Below are 19,299 nucleotides of genomic sequence, written 5' to 3' on the forward strand. Positions count from 1 at the left end.
AATTAACAATATATGTGATAAAACGAAACACATGTACAATATCATTTCTTAAACTACATAAATAAACACGTTTGAAAAAAAAAATGGTGTAATATTATTTTGTATTTTGTAAGGGAAAAATACAACATTTTGTAAGGGCATCGAGCCATGGAGGTTGACAGGTATGGGCAGCACTTCGGAGTGTTGCCTTTTAAGAGTCCCAAACCGTCCATATTCTCTAAAAGTTTCCAGAACAGCTATCAGTTAACTTTGGGAACGTCTTGGATTGGGATTTTAGGCGAATTTTTCAATCAAATTAAGGGATTACAAAAATACGTTTTTTTCTTTTATTCTTTTTTAAAAATGTTGCCTAGCCTGATTCTGTGAGGGGGACTTGCAGCGTACGTGTCCCTGGTTCAGTGACCTGCGTGTAGGACGCGTAAACCACAAACAAGGAAGAGAAACAAAGTTGAGCGTTCTTCCTTGTGCGTCGGTATTTTAAGGGTTAAGAATAGCAGCTTTGCAGGACGCATAAGTGTCGGTTTTCAGCCTTAACTCCTCCCAAAACACGCTCCGTCTGCGCTCTTCCACTTCAGCTAACTTGTAATCAGGGCACATTCACGGGCTGCGTTGTTAGAGGGAAAGAGAGAACGCATCCACGTCGACGTCTTATACTTTATTCACTTTCGTTCGTGTTAGGTTATTTTTTGTAAAACTCTATCTGACTTTTACCCCCCAAGAAAACAAACGCGCTGAAACTTTAGAACGCAGGCCAAACATTCTCTCGTGTTCCCCCCGTTTTTCTGGGTTGCAAATCCATTGTTTCCTCACAGATGGATCCTTAGTGCCTTGAGTAACTTTTTCCCTGGCTCGGTTTGCATTAATTTTGGTGCCTCCTGGGGACATCCCAAAGTAAGGAAGCGCGCTGAGCGACGCACCCGCTTTAAAGGAAATCACTTTTTGACAAGTTATCGCAAAAATCGTGGACTATCCTCTCCGTGGACGTCGGGACCGCGTCCAGAAGATGAAAATGGACAATATCTTTTAGTTGCATTTTCTCCACGGACAAGTTTTAGCGGTTGCATTTAAGGCTTTTTTTCCCTTCCTCCACTCGTCGATCAATTTTACTGGTGTGCATAATGCCTCAACTGAACGGAGGCGGCGGGGATGATTTGGGAGCCAATGATGAAATGATCGCTTTTAAAGACGAGGGGGAGCAGGAGGAAAAGATTTCCGAAAATGTGTCGGCAGAAAGAGATTTGGATGACGTGAAATCGTCACTCGTAAACGAGTCGGAAAACAACAGCAGCTCGTCAGACTCAGAGGTAAGAAACACAACTCATCATTTTAAGTTTTCCAGTATTGTTTTTGAGCTCTTTTCAAAATTTAATTACTGGCAAGTTTAACCCGTTTATTTGTGTGCATGTGCCCCTGCTAGCAGACAGAGAGGCGCCCCCAAACCAGAGTTAACTCTGAAAGTTATGAGAAAGCGAGAGACTACTTTACTGAAGGTAAGAAAATTTAAAAAAAAAAAAATCAATCATTTCGTTTGTAATGCTTAATTTGTACATTTGCAGCACTGAGAAGACAGCACGATGGGGGTCTTTTTAAGAGCCCCCACTATCCTGGCTACCCCTTTCTCATGTTCCCAGACCTGACTAATCCTTATTTATCCAACGGCTCTCTTTCTCCCAGCGCCAGAACAGTAAGTTTCCCTGTCCTTTTTGGATCTAATCTGTAACTCGATTTCCTGCAGCCTCTCACACACTGCACAAACTTGGGCCAGGCCTAAAAGTTTTCTTGTGCACTGACAGACCGCCATATTTATACAGAATAACCTCCCCAAAGAAACTCTTTTATCCTATTCTGAGTGTGAACTCTATTAACTGCTGCCCTGTAGAGATATATTTGATCATGCTAATGGGGGGGGGGGGGGGGGGGGGGTTAAGGGTTATTGTTCTGTCTTCCTTATTCATTATCCATTATCGGTCAGTTCATAATTCGCTGCAAAGCCTAGGAGCCGGCACTCTTACTCTCAGCCAAAAGGCCAAGCTAAGGTCCTAGCCTTAAAGCCTTGCTGCGATCCTTGCGAATGCACCGTTCCCGGAGGTACTGCAATACCGGGCCGATGCGTGGAGTGGACAGAGCAAGCTCTTATTCCATCTCCGGATTGCAAAAATCAATGATCAAAAACAAAAATTCAGAACCATGCCGACACTTTTGGAATCTTACGGTCCCGACCGACACATCACGGCGCATTTGGACTTTCAGGGCTTATTCAACATCAGTATAATATTTAATAATTTGTTGAAATTGTGTGTATTGCTGGTGTTTTTGATCCATGATGCCACCCATCAGTGCAATGGGTAGACATTGTGCAACCTATAAAAGGAGTTGGTAAAGTCACACCCGGTTGTCACAACTATGTAATAAGTTGTTTTGACATAAATAAGAGGAATCGCACTCCCATGTTAGTGGCAGTTGTCAGCGATAGATATTTTTTGTGTGGTTTTGAGGAGACAACTTGAGAGTGTTGAGGGAGGACCTTGTTTAGGATGTCATAGTGGGTGGTGTGTGGAGCTTTAATGCTAAAAATACTTTGCCTTTGTTTTTATAGTTTACAACTTTGGGTTATTTGGGATTATTTTCAATTAGACTTGACTAGTGTTCAATTTGTGGTAGGGCATGTTTTATTCTAAAAATTGAATGTTGTGAGCTGTGTTTCTCAGATTAATCAACCCCCCAACCCTTGTCACTCTTGTCTACCCAAAATAAGTACTTTCGTTTAAGCCCGCGGGGATCTGACCGAAAAGACCTCCCTCCCGTTTTTTTTTTTCGTCGTCTTGTCACCGATGGGGGCCCTCTCCCCTTCACCTCTCTGTACCTTCCATACAATTAGTAAGGCGTTAGTTGACCATTGTTATTCTGAGCAGTCCTGATGGCTTCATTGGGGGTCCCCATCGGGGCTCATTAACTAAATGGCCACTGGGCACTCAGTGGGCCATGCACGACAACTCGTATATTGTTTCTCACGGCCACCATCAATGATGCCTTTGCACGTTTTTTTTTTGCCTACATGTTTATCATCTTGCTGTTAAGTTTATCGATTTTTTTTGTCTGGTTGTTTTTACTGAATTAAATCTTTTTGCTTGTAGGAAAAAAAAGCTCGACCCTCCTCTCTCCCTCTCTCTCTCTCTCTCTCTCTCTCTCTCTCTCTCTCTCTCTCTCTCTCTCTAGAAAAAAAGAGGTCAATAGGGCAGAACTCGTTGACTGTGTTTTTCAACAGTAAAGAAAAAAAAAGCAAGCAGACAAAAGCTGGCATACTTGGGAGCCATCTTGGGGTATCCATATTGGGCAGTCTTTCAACGCAGAGTTGAAAATTGGGGTAAAGCGCAGTAAAATCATTTTCCAACGGCTCTGTTGTGCACAAGTTTATCTTATGGTCTTTACAGTAACATTCATCACACTAATGCTTAAAGTAAAGGCAGAATGTCTGGCGAGATAAGATTTGCCACTTGGGTACCCTGAAATGTGCTGTCATCCCTTGAGCCTTAAGAGACACAGTCCTCTGGCCTGGGCATGGTTTATTTTTTTATGCCTTGTTGCTTTGGGCCTGAGCAGTTTGTTTTACGTGCACTTTTTTGTGTATGTTTGTTGAGACATGAGACATGCTCACGTTGCAAAGAGATCATGTGATTAATGAGGTAACGTGATCTTCTCATTTTGTTTTCATGTCAAAAGCTGCCATTTAATTGGGTTAAAACGTAATCAAAATATTTTCTGGCTTAGTTTAGTCTAGCCCTTTTTGTTTTTCTATGGAAGTGCTTTTTAACTGGTCTGACTTCAGGACCCACCATTCCATCCTAATTACGAGCAGCGACTCAAATCGAGAAAAAAGTCCGCTTCTCAAATTTTTTTGAATGAAAGGTAAGTGCAATTTAAAGCAGAATATTTTCACCTTTTTAAAAAACAAAATCCAAAAATGACCAGAAAAAACAAAACTACTTCAAGTACCGTACAAACTTGCATATAGCCTACATCGCATATAAGCGACCCCCTAAAACTTCTTTATAGTCGCCACATACTAAAAGAAATTCATACCAAAATATAAAAAAATGGTGTATCTAAACAACAATAATTACTTACCGGAAAAAAAAGCTAGAAATTTTACATTTTTAAACCATTTACTGTATCTTTAAGTGGTGCTTCAATGGCAGACACCCGTACAATATTTCTGTATTTCGCAATTACTTCTGTCTTTGACTCAATCGTTGTTGTCACTGTTTTCCTTTTTCCTTCCCCACTAACATTTTTGGGACCCTTTATTATGGGCAGAGAAAAGAAGACAATTGGGACAGCGCTGACTGAACATGGCTACTAGCATTGTATTACATCCCTGCCAAGTACTACGGTTTTGCCGTAATGAGTACGGTTTTCTTTAACCCACTACGGTGATACGGTGCCATCACAGAAACTACGGTTTTCCCCTTAAAAAAAAAAAAAAAGGAAAAAAAATCGTAAAACCATCCCACCGCAAGATGGAGACAAAGTACCATTTCAAACAAAGGCTATATCAGCACTGCCAGTCGTCTGGCTGCATATCCGGGCAAGTCTATCGACCAAAGTGCTTGGCAGCCTGATGACTAGGAAAATGATGATGACATCCCCTGGATACAAGTGCCACAGTGTGACCCATTCGAAAGAACAGTTGAAAAAAATCAAAACAATGCGCAATGGAGATCAATTAATGATTAGGCTGTCGCTTGTACAACGTGGAGAACATTTGGATATAATTAATTTTGCTAAAGTGAATCAACCCACGCATGTTTATGGCTTTTCAGTCCCTTATTATCTGCTTTTCAGCGAATAAAAATCTTTTGGCCTCGCATGTTCAATTGACACTGGTGTGCCTTGCTTCACTTTGAGAAGTGACTGATTCAATGGAGCAGTGACACTTAGAAATGTGCCAGTGAAATTGTTTGTATGATTTAGCCTTTAGTTTGTTTGTTGCTTAAATATGTGCTGAAGTCAGTTAAGTGAAATGGGGAATTTCTAAGATGAACAGTAACAGAGACGGGCTACATGGGATCAGTTCAGATTTTCCTTTAGGGCAAAGCATAACTGATTTGAAACCCGTTCCGAGCTGACATTCCTGCTGTAATCCGGTGAGGGCTGAGCAGGAGGTTTCATGTTTGAAGAGATGTTCGAGCAGACATCTGCCCGCCCGTCTGTTTGGGCAGAGGCTAGTCCAAAAACCGAGTCTAAATCCAGCCTGTTATTTGTCCATCCTACTGATTTGTCGTCACCTCATTGTCCCAAGCCGCAAGGGAGTGCCCGGCAGATTTAATGGCTGGATGTCTAACAGCCCTATCAGCATTTTGAAACAATTCTGGCAAGTCTCAATCTTCATGGCCTTCCTCGCCATTCGAGAGCGAAATGCCTCTTGCGTGTGAAAAGTTGCAAGTGAGCAAGAGTGAGGTGAGCCTCTCGGATTCTTTTAACAAGACAAGGAAACCCATGATGCAGTATGATTACATGAAAGGAATAGTCAGAGTAAGATGAGGATATTGCTCATACAGTGGAACCTCGGTTCTCGGCCATAATCCGTTCCAGAACCCTGTTCGAAAAGCGATTTTTTCGAACACAGAAATCATTTTTCCCATTACAAATAATGTAAATCGTTTTAATCCGTTCCAACACCCTGAATGTTTACCTTTGTCTACCTTTAAGACACAAATAACATAAATGCAACCCAGGCTAATCGTACGTTCGCGTTAGCGTAATCTTCCGTACGAAAGATTACGCTAACATGAACGTGTAAAAATTAAAAAAAGGATAAAGAAAAGAATTACGAATAGGATATTTTACCTTTGTGGTGGTCAGCAGAAGGCACAGATGGACGGTGAGAGGGATGGAGGAGGAAGGAAAATTATTGGTTGGAAGGAGAGTCCCCTTCCATAAAAACTTCCATATAGACGAATCACTCTGAAATGTCCAAAAACATGATTTCTGATCTCAGTCCGACTATTCCTTGGATTTTGGGGAGATTGAGATATGATTGAAGAGCTTGTATAAGTCTGAACATGTCAGAGGTTACAATTGCATGCCTTTCCAACACACCAACCTCCTTCACTTTCTGTTGTTTGCTGCTTATATCAGACAAAGCAAAGTCAACAAGACATTGTCCCAAAGAATAAAAGGGCTTCTCCCTACATAAGCAAATGCTGTTTGTGTGGAGGTGTCTTTTCATCGGGTTGCCCACTCTATTCACCTTGGTAGGCGCACTCATGTGCCTCAAGTACATTTGTGTGTAATTTCTGCAATGGTTAGGGAAGGTGGTGACGGTGTGTTTAGGTGAAGCCCCGAGGAGACCGTGTAACAGAGACAACAGTGTCCGGTGCTCACATTCTATTCCTCCGCTGCGAGTAATCTGAATGCGAGAGTCCAAATATATATATTTCAGCCAAGCGCTGTATCAACAGAGAAACACTTATTGACCTGATTTATAGCAACTGAAAGATATTGTCTTCAAAGGCAAACACCTCCGTCAGCTAAGTGGGGCTTATTAATTAGAAACCAAAAGGCAGCAACCACAAACATTTCACTGTGGGTTTCAAGACTCACTGATAAAATATTCTAACCATCTGTCCATTTGTAAACATCTGGAAGAGTTTTCTGGGCCTGGACTGGTTGCCAGTCAATACAAAAGCACACACAGACAATCATTGAAGGTCATGGAAATAACTGTCTTGTCACAGTCTTTAATCATGTTTTTGGAGAGTTAAGAAAAACTCAAGTAAATCTGAATGGATCCAAGTGTAAACATGAATTAAAGGTGGGATGTGCAATTTTAAAACTTGAAGAAGGGGTGCGTGATTTTAAAAGTTAAGGTTGGTATCTTGACTTTAAACCACTAGATGGCGGCAGGTTAACACATAATTTACGTGCAAGTACATGGCATTTTTAGACATGTTTGAATTAGAGGTAAGATCGGGCCCAAAAAAAGCACCCGAGCCCGACGCAGCCCCGAGGGGTATTAAACCCGACCCGGACCGAGCCCGACTAATTAACTGGATTTGCTGGCCCGGCCCGAGGGGGCCCGAAATTACATATTTTATTTATAAAGAGGGGTGATTTATGATAACAAATTAAACTCTGCCTTTTGTTACAACATCTAGGCCTAAGTTAAATAAAACTGTATAAACATTTACATCTTTTATATTTCTGTGTCTGCACTGCAGATGTTACATTAAGCGACAATCTGTCATTGACGGTTTTTTTTTTTTTGAGGTAGCGAAAACATTTAAGGGCGTCCGTCATTTTGACGACTTGATCATTGGGCCATAATCCACAGCAGCAGTAGTAGTACGTCCTTAAGATTTTAGCGCGGCACTATCATTGAGGGGGTGTTGACGTGTTGTGCCCTTTTCCGACTCCTATGCAAATCCCCCCCCCCCCTGATCGTATTCTATATAAAACGCTTATTAAAACAATAAAGCGAGCTAATTATAATAATTGGGAGATCCTAGTCTATATAACGCGTTTATTTAAACAATAAAGCGTGATTTTATTCTGCAAATTGCGTTTTTTAACGCGGATGAAAATGTCACCAACGTCAATGTACACTTCCGACAAAAGCGATCGTATTCTATATAAAACGCTTATTAAAACTCTTACCAGAGTGCGTTTTCCTCGTCAGTTCTCCTCTCTTGAGTTTATCCTTAACTTCTTGTTGGTCCGACTCCATATCGGGGATACCAGGCCAAAATCACGCGAATTTGCGGAGGGGAAGATTATTAAGAGGACAGCATTCACGTCACGTCACGTGCACAGAGCATGCTCTGGCTCCGTTAAAAGCAATTACAGCTCCTTCTCCGTTTTATCCAAATTATTTATTTTATAACAAGTATTCCTTGGTCTAGTATCCATACATAGTTTAAGTATATATTTTTAATGAACATATATTTATAAATATTAATTAATAAAAAATAATAATAAAAAAAAAAAAAAGCAGGACCGAACCCGACCCGACCCGACCGTATGACTGACATTTCAGGCCCGACCCGGCCCGAAATTGCCTCGGGTTCGGGTTCGGGCTCGGGCCATGAATCTTAGCTCTAGTTTGAATTGACTCTTCTTTTTTTATATATCTTTTTAGGGGTTTGTTCCGCCCCAAACAGGCCTGATAAAGGTCTGGAAGGTGCAATGGAATATAAAAGGGGGGAAGGAGAGTAATTCCACGCGCATGCTAGAGATTTATTTGTATTCTTTTATAAAATAGATCAAAGTAATAAAATTACTGTTCAAAATACATTCCATGACGATCCAAACACCCCAAAAGAGGAAAAAAGACTAGTCTATCCGTGCGTTTTTAAGAGTCACATACTTGCATGCGCAACAAAAGGTGCATGAAAGAGGCTGCAATGATAAATTCAGCCAGAAGATGGCATCGACAAGTACAATATTTTTAATAATAATAATAATAATTTCCTTGTATTGTCATTCTGTGTAACAATGTACACAGAACGAAATGTCGATTGCACCTGACCCGTTGTAGCGAGCCGATGCAGCCGCAGCCAACAGAGGGCGCCGCCGAAGTTACGGAAAGAACTTCAACTTTAAAATTAGATTATTAATATTTTCTGGTTGTGATTTGTGTGTTCGTGTGTAGTATAGGTCAAAACTCAAATTACATTTAAACAAAGCAAATATGATTATCACGTTATTCCCAGTAATAATAGCAGTAGTAATTATATCGTCAATTTAAATCCTGTCAAATGCGTTAAATGCTCAGTTTACACCTGTCACACCAGCAGTTGTCATCTCAAGTGACACTTAAATAATGTGTTACCTTTGTTTCAGCACAACCTGTCTTTCTGGGTTTCATGAGAACATGTGTTGCTTTTCGAGTTTTTCCCTTCAATGCGGCACTTGTCTGTTGAAAATGGTGTCAGCCCTGTCCGGTATACTTTCCCTTGCGGATCTGCAAAAAGCGAGATTTATTGTCAATGACGTTTCTCCCCCCCCTGTAGCTGAGTTAACTCACTACCTAAAAAAATGTCCCGCCTGTCATTACACATTCTGTTTATCGTGCATTCTGGCTTCTCCAATGTGAGCCCCATCAGGAGCATCCTGGCAGCCTTTGAGGAGAGAATCACCAACATTTCTTCTCTGGAGCTGCACGCTTCTATGTAAAGTGACATCAATGAGTCTCTTTAATGTACCGGCACGGACATGCGTTTTTTTTTTTTTTTTTTTTTTTTAGCGATTGATGTTTCTTTTGTCTTCTTGTGTTTTGGGTACATAGTTTTTTGTTGTTGTTGGCCAAACGTGAACAAAATTTACTTGAGAGTGTGTTGCCAGCTCAATTTCATTTCCACCAGAGTTTTGACCATGTGTGACATGTATGGTACATATTTTTTCACAGAGACAAAATGTGTCTCAAATATCTTCCTGTGGCAAACTGGTGCACAATATTTTGTTGCAGAAGTACGATATCAGGGGTCTGGAACCGATGGCTTGCGAGCCATATATGGCTCTTCTTGAGGTCATATGACGGGTGGATTTTTTTTCAACATATTACTTCATGTAGAGCCAATGATTGCACTTGTTCAGCCGACAAAATGCTGATGCTTAAATGGTTTGGTCAAGAATATATAAGCACAAATTTTAAAAACAGTTTACTCTCAAGGTGTTACACCAACAGGCCCAGTTGAGGCCGTAAAAGGCTAAATAATCCTTTTCTATGGGAGTTCATTAAGCAATTGAAGTTCTAGCATAGTACCTCATGAAATTTGCAACAAAAATATTGTCACAGAAATCCTACAAAAGCACTACTGAAATACTAAAATAATACTATTATGGAAATATTTCAAAAATACTTCTACAGAAATACAACTAAAAATAGCACTACCATAATACTATAATGCAAAAATACTACTACGGACATATTACAACAGAAATACTAACTAAATACAGCTACAGTAATATTAAAAAAAGACTACAGAAATACTCCAAAAATACTTCTATATGCTATAAAAATACAACTGAAATACTAAAACAATAGTTCTATGGAAAAACTTACGTAATGGATATGACATCACAAAAATCAATTCCAGGGAGAAACATTGATTTTAAATATCGCCAAAATTAAAATCACGATCTATAGACGAATCGACCATTTTTTTGTCCCATCCCTAACAGACATGTATATCATACATGCATGAAGTCATGTTATTTCCTCTTGTTTTTTGATTATTTTTTTTAAAAATTGATCTGTGCTTATTCACTTATCATCCATGCTCCCGTTTTTGGTCACTGTATTCTGGTGTCCGAAGCTTTCTTCCTGATGCAAGGACTAATAGTTTTCTGCTTTTTTCCTTACATTTGGCATTTATTTATTTATTTTCAGTTAAAATGAACAAACATCACAGCACAAAATTAACAAATCAGCTGAAAAGAAAAAGGGGATGACAGTATAAAGGCAAAGGAACTATAAAAGACTTTTTATCGCAAAATAACTTAGGACGCTTCTTCAATCAATTATTTAATTATGAAGTTTAAGAATAAGAAAAACCTCCGTGTTCAATCAATTATTTAATCATGAAGTTTAAGAATAAGAAAAACCTCCGTGAACCCACCATTGAATTTGATTGGAACAATATCATCTTAAGTTGGGGTAAGCAAGTACAGATACCAGATATCAGTGCCGTTGCAGGGATTCATCTTTTTAGCAGCAGACCATCGGTCATTCCTAATCTCAATTTGCACAATGCAAAACAGTTTTAGTCAGATTAATTAATATTTGGAGTTCTGACGCTGCAGAAATTTCTCTTCATTATGTTTTGTTTTTCCGGTCAAGATTTGTATTTTCCCATTACTAAGGTAATACAAATAGTTATATAAATTTGTCTGGGGAAAAAAAAGGTGACTTCTTGTGAAGAATAAGATATTTTAAACTTTTTTAAAAAATAAAAAAACTAAATAGTGGGTGTGCAAAATTATTCAGCCCCATTGAGTTAATACTTTGTAGCGCCACCTTTTGCTGCGATTACAGCTGCAAGTCGCTTCGGGTATGTCTCTATCAGTTTTGTACATTGAGAAACTGATATTTTTGCCCATTCTTCCTTGCAAAACAGCTCGAGCTCAGTGAAGTTGGATGGAAAGCGTTTGTGAACAGCAGTTTTCAGTTCTTTCCACAGATTCTCAATTGAATTGAGGTCTGGACTTTGACTTGGCCATTCTAACACCTTGATGTGTTTTTTGGTGAATCATTCCATTGTAGCTTTTGCTTTATGTTTTGGATCATTGTCTTGATGGAAGACAAATCTCCGTGTCAGTCTCAGGTCTTTTGCGGACTCCATCAGGTTTTCTTCCAGAATTGTCCTGTATTTGGCTCCATCCATCTTCCCATCAATTTCAACCATCTTCCCTGTCCCTGTTGAAGAAAAGCAAGCCCAAACCACGATGCTGCCACCACCATGTTTGACTGTGGGGATGGTGTGTAGAGGGTAATGAGCTGTCCTGCTTTTACGCCAAACATAACGTCTTGCATTGTTGCCAGAAAGTTCAATTTTGGTTTCATCTGATCAGTGCACCCTCTTCCACATGTTTGGTGTGTCTCCCAGGATGCTTGTGGCAAACTTTAAAAGACACTTTTTATGGATATTTTAAAGAAATGGCTTCCTTCTTTCCACTCTTCCATAAAGGCCAGATTTGTGCAGTATACGACTGAATGTTGTTCTATGGACAGATTCTCCCACCTCAGCTGTAGACCTCTGCAGTTCATCTAGAGTGATCATGGGCGTCTTGGCTGCATCTCTGATCAGTTTTCTCCTTGTATGAGCTGAATGTTTAGGGGGACGGCCTGATCTTGGTATATTTGCAGTGGTCTGATACACCTTCCATTTCAATATTATTGCTTGCGCAGTGCTCCTTGGGATATTTAAAGGTTGGGTAATCTTTTTTATCCAAATGCAGCTTTAAACTTCTCCACAACTGTATCTCAGACCTGCCTGGTGTGTTCCTCGTTCTTCATGATGCTCTCTGCGCTTTAAACAGACCTCTGAGACTATCACAGTGCAGGTGCATTCATACAGAGACTTGATTACACACAGGTGGATTCCATTTATCATCGTTAGTCATTCAGATAAACATTCATCATTCAGAGATCTTCACTGAACTTCTGGACAGAGTTTGTTGCACTAAGATTAAAGGGGCTGAAATTACATTTTTATATATTTATAGAAGAAGAAGAAGAATTTACTTTTATTGTCATTTTTTGTAACAATGCACACAGAGCGAAATGTCGATACACCTGACCCGTACAGTTAAACTGTAGCGAGCCGATGCAGCCGCAGCCAAACAGGGCGCAGCCATTTTAGTCATTAGGTGACCAAACCCCCCAATTCCAACCCTTAATGCTGAGCGCCAAGCAGGGAGGCAATGTGTACCAATGTTGTAAGTCTTAGGTATGACTCGGCCGAGGCTTGAACCAACGACCTCCCAGTCTCAGAGCGGGCGCCCTACCATCTAGGCTACCGAGCTGGTAAATTTATAAATTTGTGTTTGAGGTCTGAAATGTAGTAAAAGGTTACAAAGTTCAAGGGGGCCAAATAGTTTTGCAAGCCACTGTATATGGCTCACGAGTCATACGTTACCAAGCCCTGCTCTAAACTGTTCACGCATCTCCAAAGTGAAAGTTTAGTTCACATGAAAATGCTCTCCGCCTGTAATTGTACCTTAAACGTTTCACTCCATGCTAATAAAATATGATTGTACAGCAGAAAAGTGAAATGCTCTAAACAAGGTTTCATCAGTCTGGTATTTTGAGCAGCTGTTTTCAGTTTGAGCTCAACACGCAACAGCAGAAAATGGAGGGATAGCAAGACAAAGGAGATTGTTGACAACACAGTGGTGGAGAGAGCAGAAACCGGGCCAGATATGGGTCCTCCTATTCCTTGCTTATTATTCTGTAGTGGGCCCACGTCCAGACCTTGAGGCACTCACTTATCGGGGGATTCTTGTCTCCCACAAAGCACCATGTCTTGCCATTCCCTCTTACAGGCCAATCGGAAAACAGCAGGAAGCTATCAAATCACAATCAGGTCACATCAGTCCTGTGAAGATTTCTATCAAGCTACAGTATGTGTTTGGTATCCGTGAGCTTGTAGCGGTCATACTAAATTAAGAAGTGAATGGATATCCGTCCAGGATGAGGGTAGTTGACAGCAAGCAGAGCAACTGTTATTCCCATAAATCACTTTTGCTCTTTCCCGCTGAGTTTGCTCCCCGAGTGGTGATGCAACATATAGGATCCATTGATAGAAACCTGTGAGTAACCGGACCGTTTTGGGGGGTACTCAATGCCTCTAGGAAAAGGTCAATCACCATATGATGGTGCCAGTACCCGGGCACTTGGATGTAGTAGATTACATGATTTTAAATTAAATTTGTTAAAAAAATGTTAGCGTTTAAATATTGCTAATAATATTGAAAACAAAATTATCCCATCTCTTTATATAATGTCATTAAAAAGTATACTACTAGTCTGTAAGCATAATATTAGAATAATTAAAGGCTCAACATTTTCAGTTGATTAGTATTAATCCACAATTTATGACATTTTTTGTTTTTTTTTATTGCCTTACACAAATGACAAACTTTATCACAATATTCTAATTTTCTTGAGATGCTCCTGTATACAGCCCAATAACATTCTTCTGAAAATCTGTAATATCAACCCTGAAGCTTCCAATACCATAGTATTACCCTAAAATACTTGGTTTTCTTTGATGATTTCAGAATAGATTACACATTTGTCACATGTCAAGTCAGGTCACATTTATTTGTATAGCCCTTAATCACAAAACGTATCAAAGGACTGCACAGGTCACGATTACACCATCCCCTGATCTGAAGCCGACATGCGACAAGGAAAAACTCAAAACATCAATATGAGGAAAACGAGATACCTTGAGAAGGGGCCACTCAAGTGGTAGTCCCTCTTCCAGGATGACCAGGCTGTAATAGATGTTGCATTGGGTAACAATACACAAAACATTAAACATCAGTTAAAAAAATGTATGTAAAATATGTGAGTATTATGTAAAATTGCCCAAAAAGTTCACGATAGCATGCCTACAAATGAATTTTTTTTTTTTTTTTAGATTTTAGGGAAAAAACATATTTTACTATATAATGGCAGTTTTTATGCGAATGATAACTTAATTCTTGTAATAGTGCCCCATGAAATCAGAACTTTGTAATCTGTAATTATATAACCTCTGTGTACCCCCTGGTTACCCCATTCCCCCCCATAAACCAATTTTAGTTGTTAAGGAGTTCCGGAAAGCATCTAATTTGATTAAGGCCAGGCAAAAGCACAAGTCATGCCACATTATCTTAAGAGCGACTTGTAGAATAAAGGAGCAATATGTCTGATGGAGTGCTAGTGTCACATTTTTTGCAACCACAGGTCAACACTTGCACTTGACCAGATCTGCTTAATTTAAAATGTTCAGGTAATGTTCTTGATTAATTTGAAGTAAAGACTGCGGTTAAGAAACATCGTGTCCCTTTGCCATTAGACTGCTGAAATTTCCCTATTATGATCAACATATTGGTTGCTTTGTTTGGCCACATGTGACATGTCAAAGTTGTTCTTACAAATAAAGTGCAGTGTCGGAGTAATTAGATGACACGCTTAATAAAGATGATAGCAGCCAATTACACACCAATCCCATACAAATGTTTTAAGCTTTTTGCATCAAGTATCGACCATATTTCATGACCTTAAAGCGCACATAAACGTCAGATTTTCATCAAATTGTGTAGCGCGACCTATATGGCGGTGCGCTCTGTGTGTGATGTAAAGCGAGAGGCGTAGCCGGGATACCATGAGGCTGCTGTTCACACTGCTGAGCTTAATTCTAAATTTTTGGGGTGAAAACTGATGTTTTTGTGAGATTGTTTACATTTCCAACTAAATGCAACTTGTGATTAAACGTAAAAGGACGATTGACGTCACACGAAATGTATTTTTAGAGGAAGTACTCATGGATGCTAACGCCATAGCATATCTAGCAGTTTGAAAGTATTGTTCTATTGGAGGTCAAATAGATTTCTATCAAATATTATTCAAATCGAAAACATTTTTGTTTGTGTTTTTTGACTTTGTAATCAATACTTAAATAAACCTTAACAAAACTCAGTTTTGCTAATACTGTATTTTTAGATATGCACAATTGTATGCTTGTCTGCGTTGTAAGGCGGTGTGCCGGAAATGCACCCCGTGCCCCCTGTATGAAATGTCCCCCCCTCGCGTAAACGTTACTAAAACTTCTTTGGATCTAACATGTGGAAAAATGCATTAAAACAGTAAAGCACAGATTATTTGCACCCTGTATGCGCGAAGGGGAAAATTTCATGCAGTGGGGATATCATTTTTCAGCACAACAGCTGCCCCAGCAGAGGGCTCCTGCACATCGTGTGGTGCACCATGTGTAGTCTTAATTACAGGTATACAACCAGCTCTTGAGTCTTTTAACACTGTGCACCCAATGCTTTTTGAAAATTCGGTACTTACGAGGTAAAATGTATCTAATCCAGTGGTCGCAAACACCTGGCCATAATTGTTTGTTACCGGGCCACACATAAAGATAAAAAAATAGCCCTTGCTTTTTCTGATCTATGGATTACTGCAAAGTTTATAACCTAATAAACAATTCATAGATTGTGTGACTTCACATTGGTGAAACGTTTGAGTAATAAATAGTTAGGTGAGAATAGCTGCAGACTATACTGGACTGTCTCAGAAAATTAGAATATTGTGATAAAGTTCTTTATTTTCTGTAATGCAATTAAAAAAACAAAAATGTCATACATTCTGGATTCATTACACATCAACTGAACTATTTCAAGCCTTTTATTTTTTGAATATTGCTGATTTTGGCTTACAGCTGAAAAAAACTCAAAAATCCTATCTCAAAATATTAGAATACTTCCTCAAACCAAGTAAAAAAAATAATTTTATAACAGCAAAACTAAATCAAACATTTGAAAATGTCCATTGATGCACTCAGTACTTGGTTGGGAATCCTTTTGCACGGATTACTGCATCAATCCGGCGTGGCATGGAAGCAATCAGCCTGTGGCATTGCTGAGGTGTTATTGATGCCCAGGATGCTTCGATAGCGGCCTTCAGCTCATTTGCATTTGTAGGTCTGGTGTCTTTCATCTTCTTCTTAACTATACCCCACAAATTCTCGATGGGGTTCAGGTCAGGGGAATTAGCAGGCCAATCAAGGACAGTGATGCCATGGTCAGTGCACCAGTTACTGGTGGTTTTGGCACTGTGGGCAGGTGCCAGATCATGCTGGAAAATGAAATACTCATCTCCATAGAGCTTTTCAGCAGATGGAAGCATGTAGTGCTCTAAAATCTCTTGTTACACAGTTGCATTTACTCTGGACTTGATGAAACACAGTGGACCAACACCAGCAGCTGACATGGCTCCCCAAACCATTGCTGACTGTGGGAACTTCACACTGGATTTCAAGCAACTTGGATTTTGCTCTTCTCCAGCCTTTCTCCAGACTCTGGCGCCTTGACTTCCAAATGAAATGCAAAACTTGCTTTCGTCTGAAAAGAGGACTTTGGACCACTCTGCAACTGTCCAGTGCTTCTTCTCCATAGCCCAAGTCAGACGCTTCTTCCGTTGTCTTGAGTTCAGAAGTGGCTTGACCATGGGAATACGGCTATTGTAGCCCATTTCCCGGACACGTCTGTGAACTGTGGCTTTTGATACCTGGACTCCAGCTTCAGCCCACTGTCTTTGAAGCTCCCTCAAATTCTGGAAGCGGCTCTTCTTCACAATTTTGTTAAGGCTGCGGTCATCTCTCTTGGTTGTGCAGCGTTTCCGGCCACATTTTTTCCTTCCAACAGACTTTTTGTGGATATGCTTTGAAACTGCACTCTGTGAACAGCCTGCTCTTTGAGAAATTTCTTTTTGTGTCTTACCCTCCTGATGGAGGGTATCAATGATGGTCCTCTGGACAGCAGTCAGATCAGCAGTGATTTAGTTTACTGAACCAAGCTGAGTGTTTTTAAGGCTCAGGAAACCCTCGCAAGGTGTTTCGAGTTAATTAGATGATTCAGGTGATTAGTTGAATAGCCTACTTGTATACTTTTTCATGATATTCTAATATTTTGAGATAGGATTTTTGAGTTTTCTTAAGCTGTAAGCCAAATTCAGCAATATTAAAATAATAAAAGGCTTGAAATAGTTCAGTTGATGTGTAATGAAACCAGAATGTATGACATTTTTGTTTTTTTAAATGTCATTACAGAAAATAAAGAACTTTATCACAATATTCTAATTTTCTGAGACAGTCCAGTATGTCCATTAATTCTACAACATTATTTTGGCTGTACTCATTCCCATAATGCTTCATTGCAAAAACGTACAATGTGGCACCATGAGTAAAAATAGCATGATGGTGAGATAAACTGGACGGCCAGTTTCACTGCCACCTTGAACTCTTGCTGTTTAGTGTTAATGTTTTTTTTTTGATTTTCGAGAAGGTTTGTTCAAACCTCACTTTGTGTTTGCTGTTAAAAACGTAATATTGGAATATAATATTGTGAATGTGCTTAATTGCTGTTGAGATTGTCATGATTGTTTTCTGTTTTTAGTGTCAATAAATTTGTTCAAACCAAAAAATCATGATGCTAGGTCCTTAGCTTGGCCTTTTGGCCGAGAGTGCTAGGACCTTAGCTTGGCCTTATGCTTCACGGTCAGAATTTTCTGGCCGTGGAAAACATACTGTACTTGTAGTGAGCACAGATTTTTGCAATCTGGAGATGGAATAAGAGCTTGCTCTGTCCACTCCACGCATTGGCCCGGTATTGCAGTACCTCTGGGAACGGTGCATTCGCAATGATCGCAGCAAGGCTTTAGGGCTAGGACCTTAGCTTGGCCTTTTGGCTGAGAGTAAGAGTCCCGGCTCCTTGGCTTTGTAGCGTATTATGAACTGACCGATAACGGATAATGGATAATGAATAACGAAGATAGAACAATAACCCTTAAAAACCCCAAAACCCCCAGATCAGAAGAACCCAAATGTATTGGTACCACGGAATAAGAGCTTGCTCTGTCCACTCCACGCATTGGCCCGGTATTGCAGTACCTCCGGGAAAGGTGCATCCGCAATGATCGCAGCAAGGCTTTAGGACTAGGACCTTAGCTTGGCCTTTTGGCTGAGAGTAAGTGTCCCGGCTCCTAGGCTTTGCAGTGTATTATGAACTGACCGATAACGGATAATGGATAATGAATAACGAAGATAGAAAAATAACCCTTAAAAACCCCAAACCCCAAAGCATGTTAATTTCATCTGTTAAGGAAGTAAAAGATGTAATAGTAAGGGAACTGTCCTCGTGGCTGCGCGCGAAGCAATATATTGGTGCTGATGTAGCCATGAGCTTTGATTTTAGCAATCCGGAGATGGAATAAGAGCTTGCTCTGTCCACTCCACGCATCGGCCCGGTATTGCAGTACCTCCGGGAACGGTGCATTCGCAATGATCGCAGCAACGATCATGGATAATGAATAACGAAGATAGAACAATAACCCTTAAAAAGCCCAAAACCCCCATGCTAATTTCATATTTGGCTGAAATCTACAACATGTAAGTCTAAAAGGGAAATTCATGTAGATTTTATAGATCTGAGGAGAAGATGTTTTGGTGTGTGGTGGGTAGTGTTGTGAGAATTTCCAGAATGAATTATGTGTATGAGGTGGTGGGTTTGGATTAAATTTAAAGAGTAGTTTGTGCAGGCAGGAGTACTTTATTTTTGTGTGTGTAACTGTATTCCATTATCAACACTATTTTTATTCACAGTACCACAGTTCAATGTTAGAGAATGGACAAAACAGATAGTTGTCCTGAAAGGTATTAACGTAAAAAAGCACAAGGGATACATCTCTTTGGTATATGTGAAAAATAAATAATAGAAAAATAAATCTGGCATAAAGCGACAACAAATAAATTCACTGAAAATTTTATGTTTGTACTGTGTTCATAGTTGTTCAATAAATAAATTGAATTATGGCCACATCTATTCACCTGTATGTTTTACTTTTGATGCTTAAATTGAGCTGAGAAAAGTCAAACACAATTTTATACAGAGTTTTAAAGAAAAAATAACATTGCAGGTTATACACAGATAAATACAGTTTCTCAGCCAAACACTTCTGACTCTTTAAGCCCTGAACCATTTTCATGTCTGCAATATTATTACTATTGTTATATTATTTACTAT

The 19,299-nt window shown here is 39.7% G+C and overlaps 1 protein-coding gene and 3 pseudogenes across 1 annotated transcript in view; 3 read left to right on the forward strand and 1 right to left on the reverse strand.

Annotated features, from left to right (window-relative positions):
• Positions 1–471: 471 nt before the first annotated feature.
• The window catches only part of LOC148364933 (transcription factor 7-like 1-A), a 93,340-nt gene continuing 74,512 nt past the window's right edge, over positions 472–19,299 (forward strand). Inside the window, exons 1-3 of the mRNA XM_088335304.1 lie at positions 472–1,304; positions 1,418–1,490; positions 1,557–1,684. Coding sequence (XP_088191430.1) covers positions 1,119–1,304; positions 1,418–1,490; positions 1,557–1,684 — 387 coding nt within the window. The 5' untranslated portion in view covers positions 472–1,118. The remainder of the gene's footprint in view (positions 1,305–1,417; positions 1,491–1,556; positions 1,685–19,299) is intronic.
• LOC148364934 (U2 spliceosomal RNA) lies at positions 2,067–2,190 on the reverse strand (annotated as a pseudogene).
• LOC148364935 (U2 spliceosomal RNA) lies at positions 17,714–17,917 on the forward strand (annotated as a pseudogene).
• On the forward strand, positions 18,461–18,550 carry LOC148364936 (U2 spliceosomal RNA; annotated as a pseudogene).

This window comes from Urocampus carinirostris, chromosome 5, assembly GCF_059441175.1.
Source record: "Urocampus carinirostris isolate Australia breed hairy pipefish chromosome 5, RoL_Ucar_1.0, whole genome shotgun sequence".
NCBI classification, from domain to species: Eukaryota; Metazoa; Chordata; class Actinopteri; order Syngnathiformes; family Syngnathidae; genus Urocampus; species Urocampus carinirostris.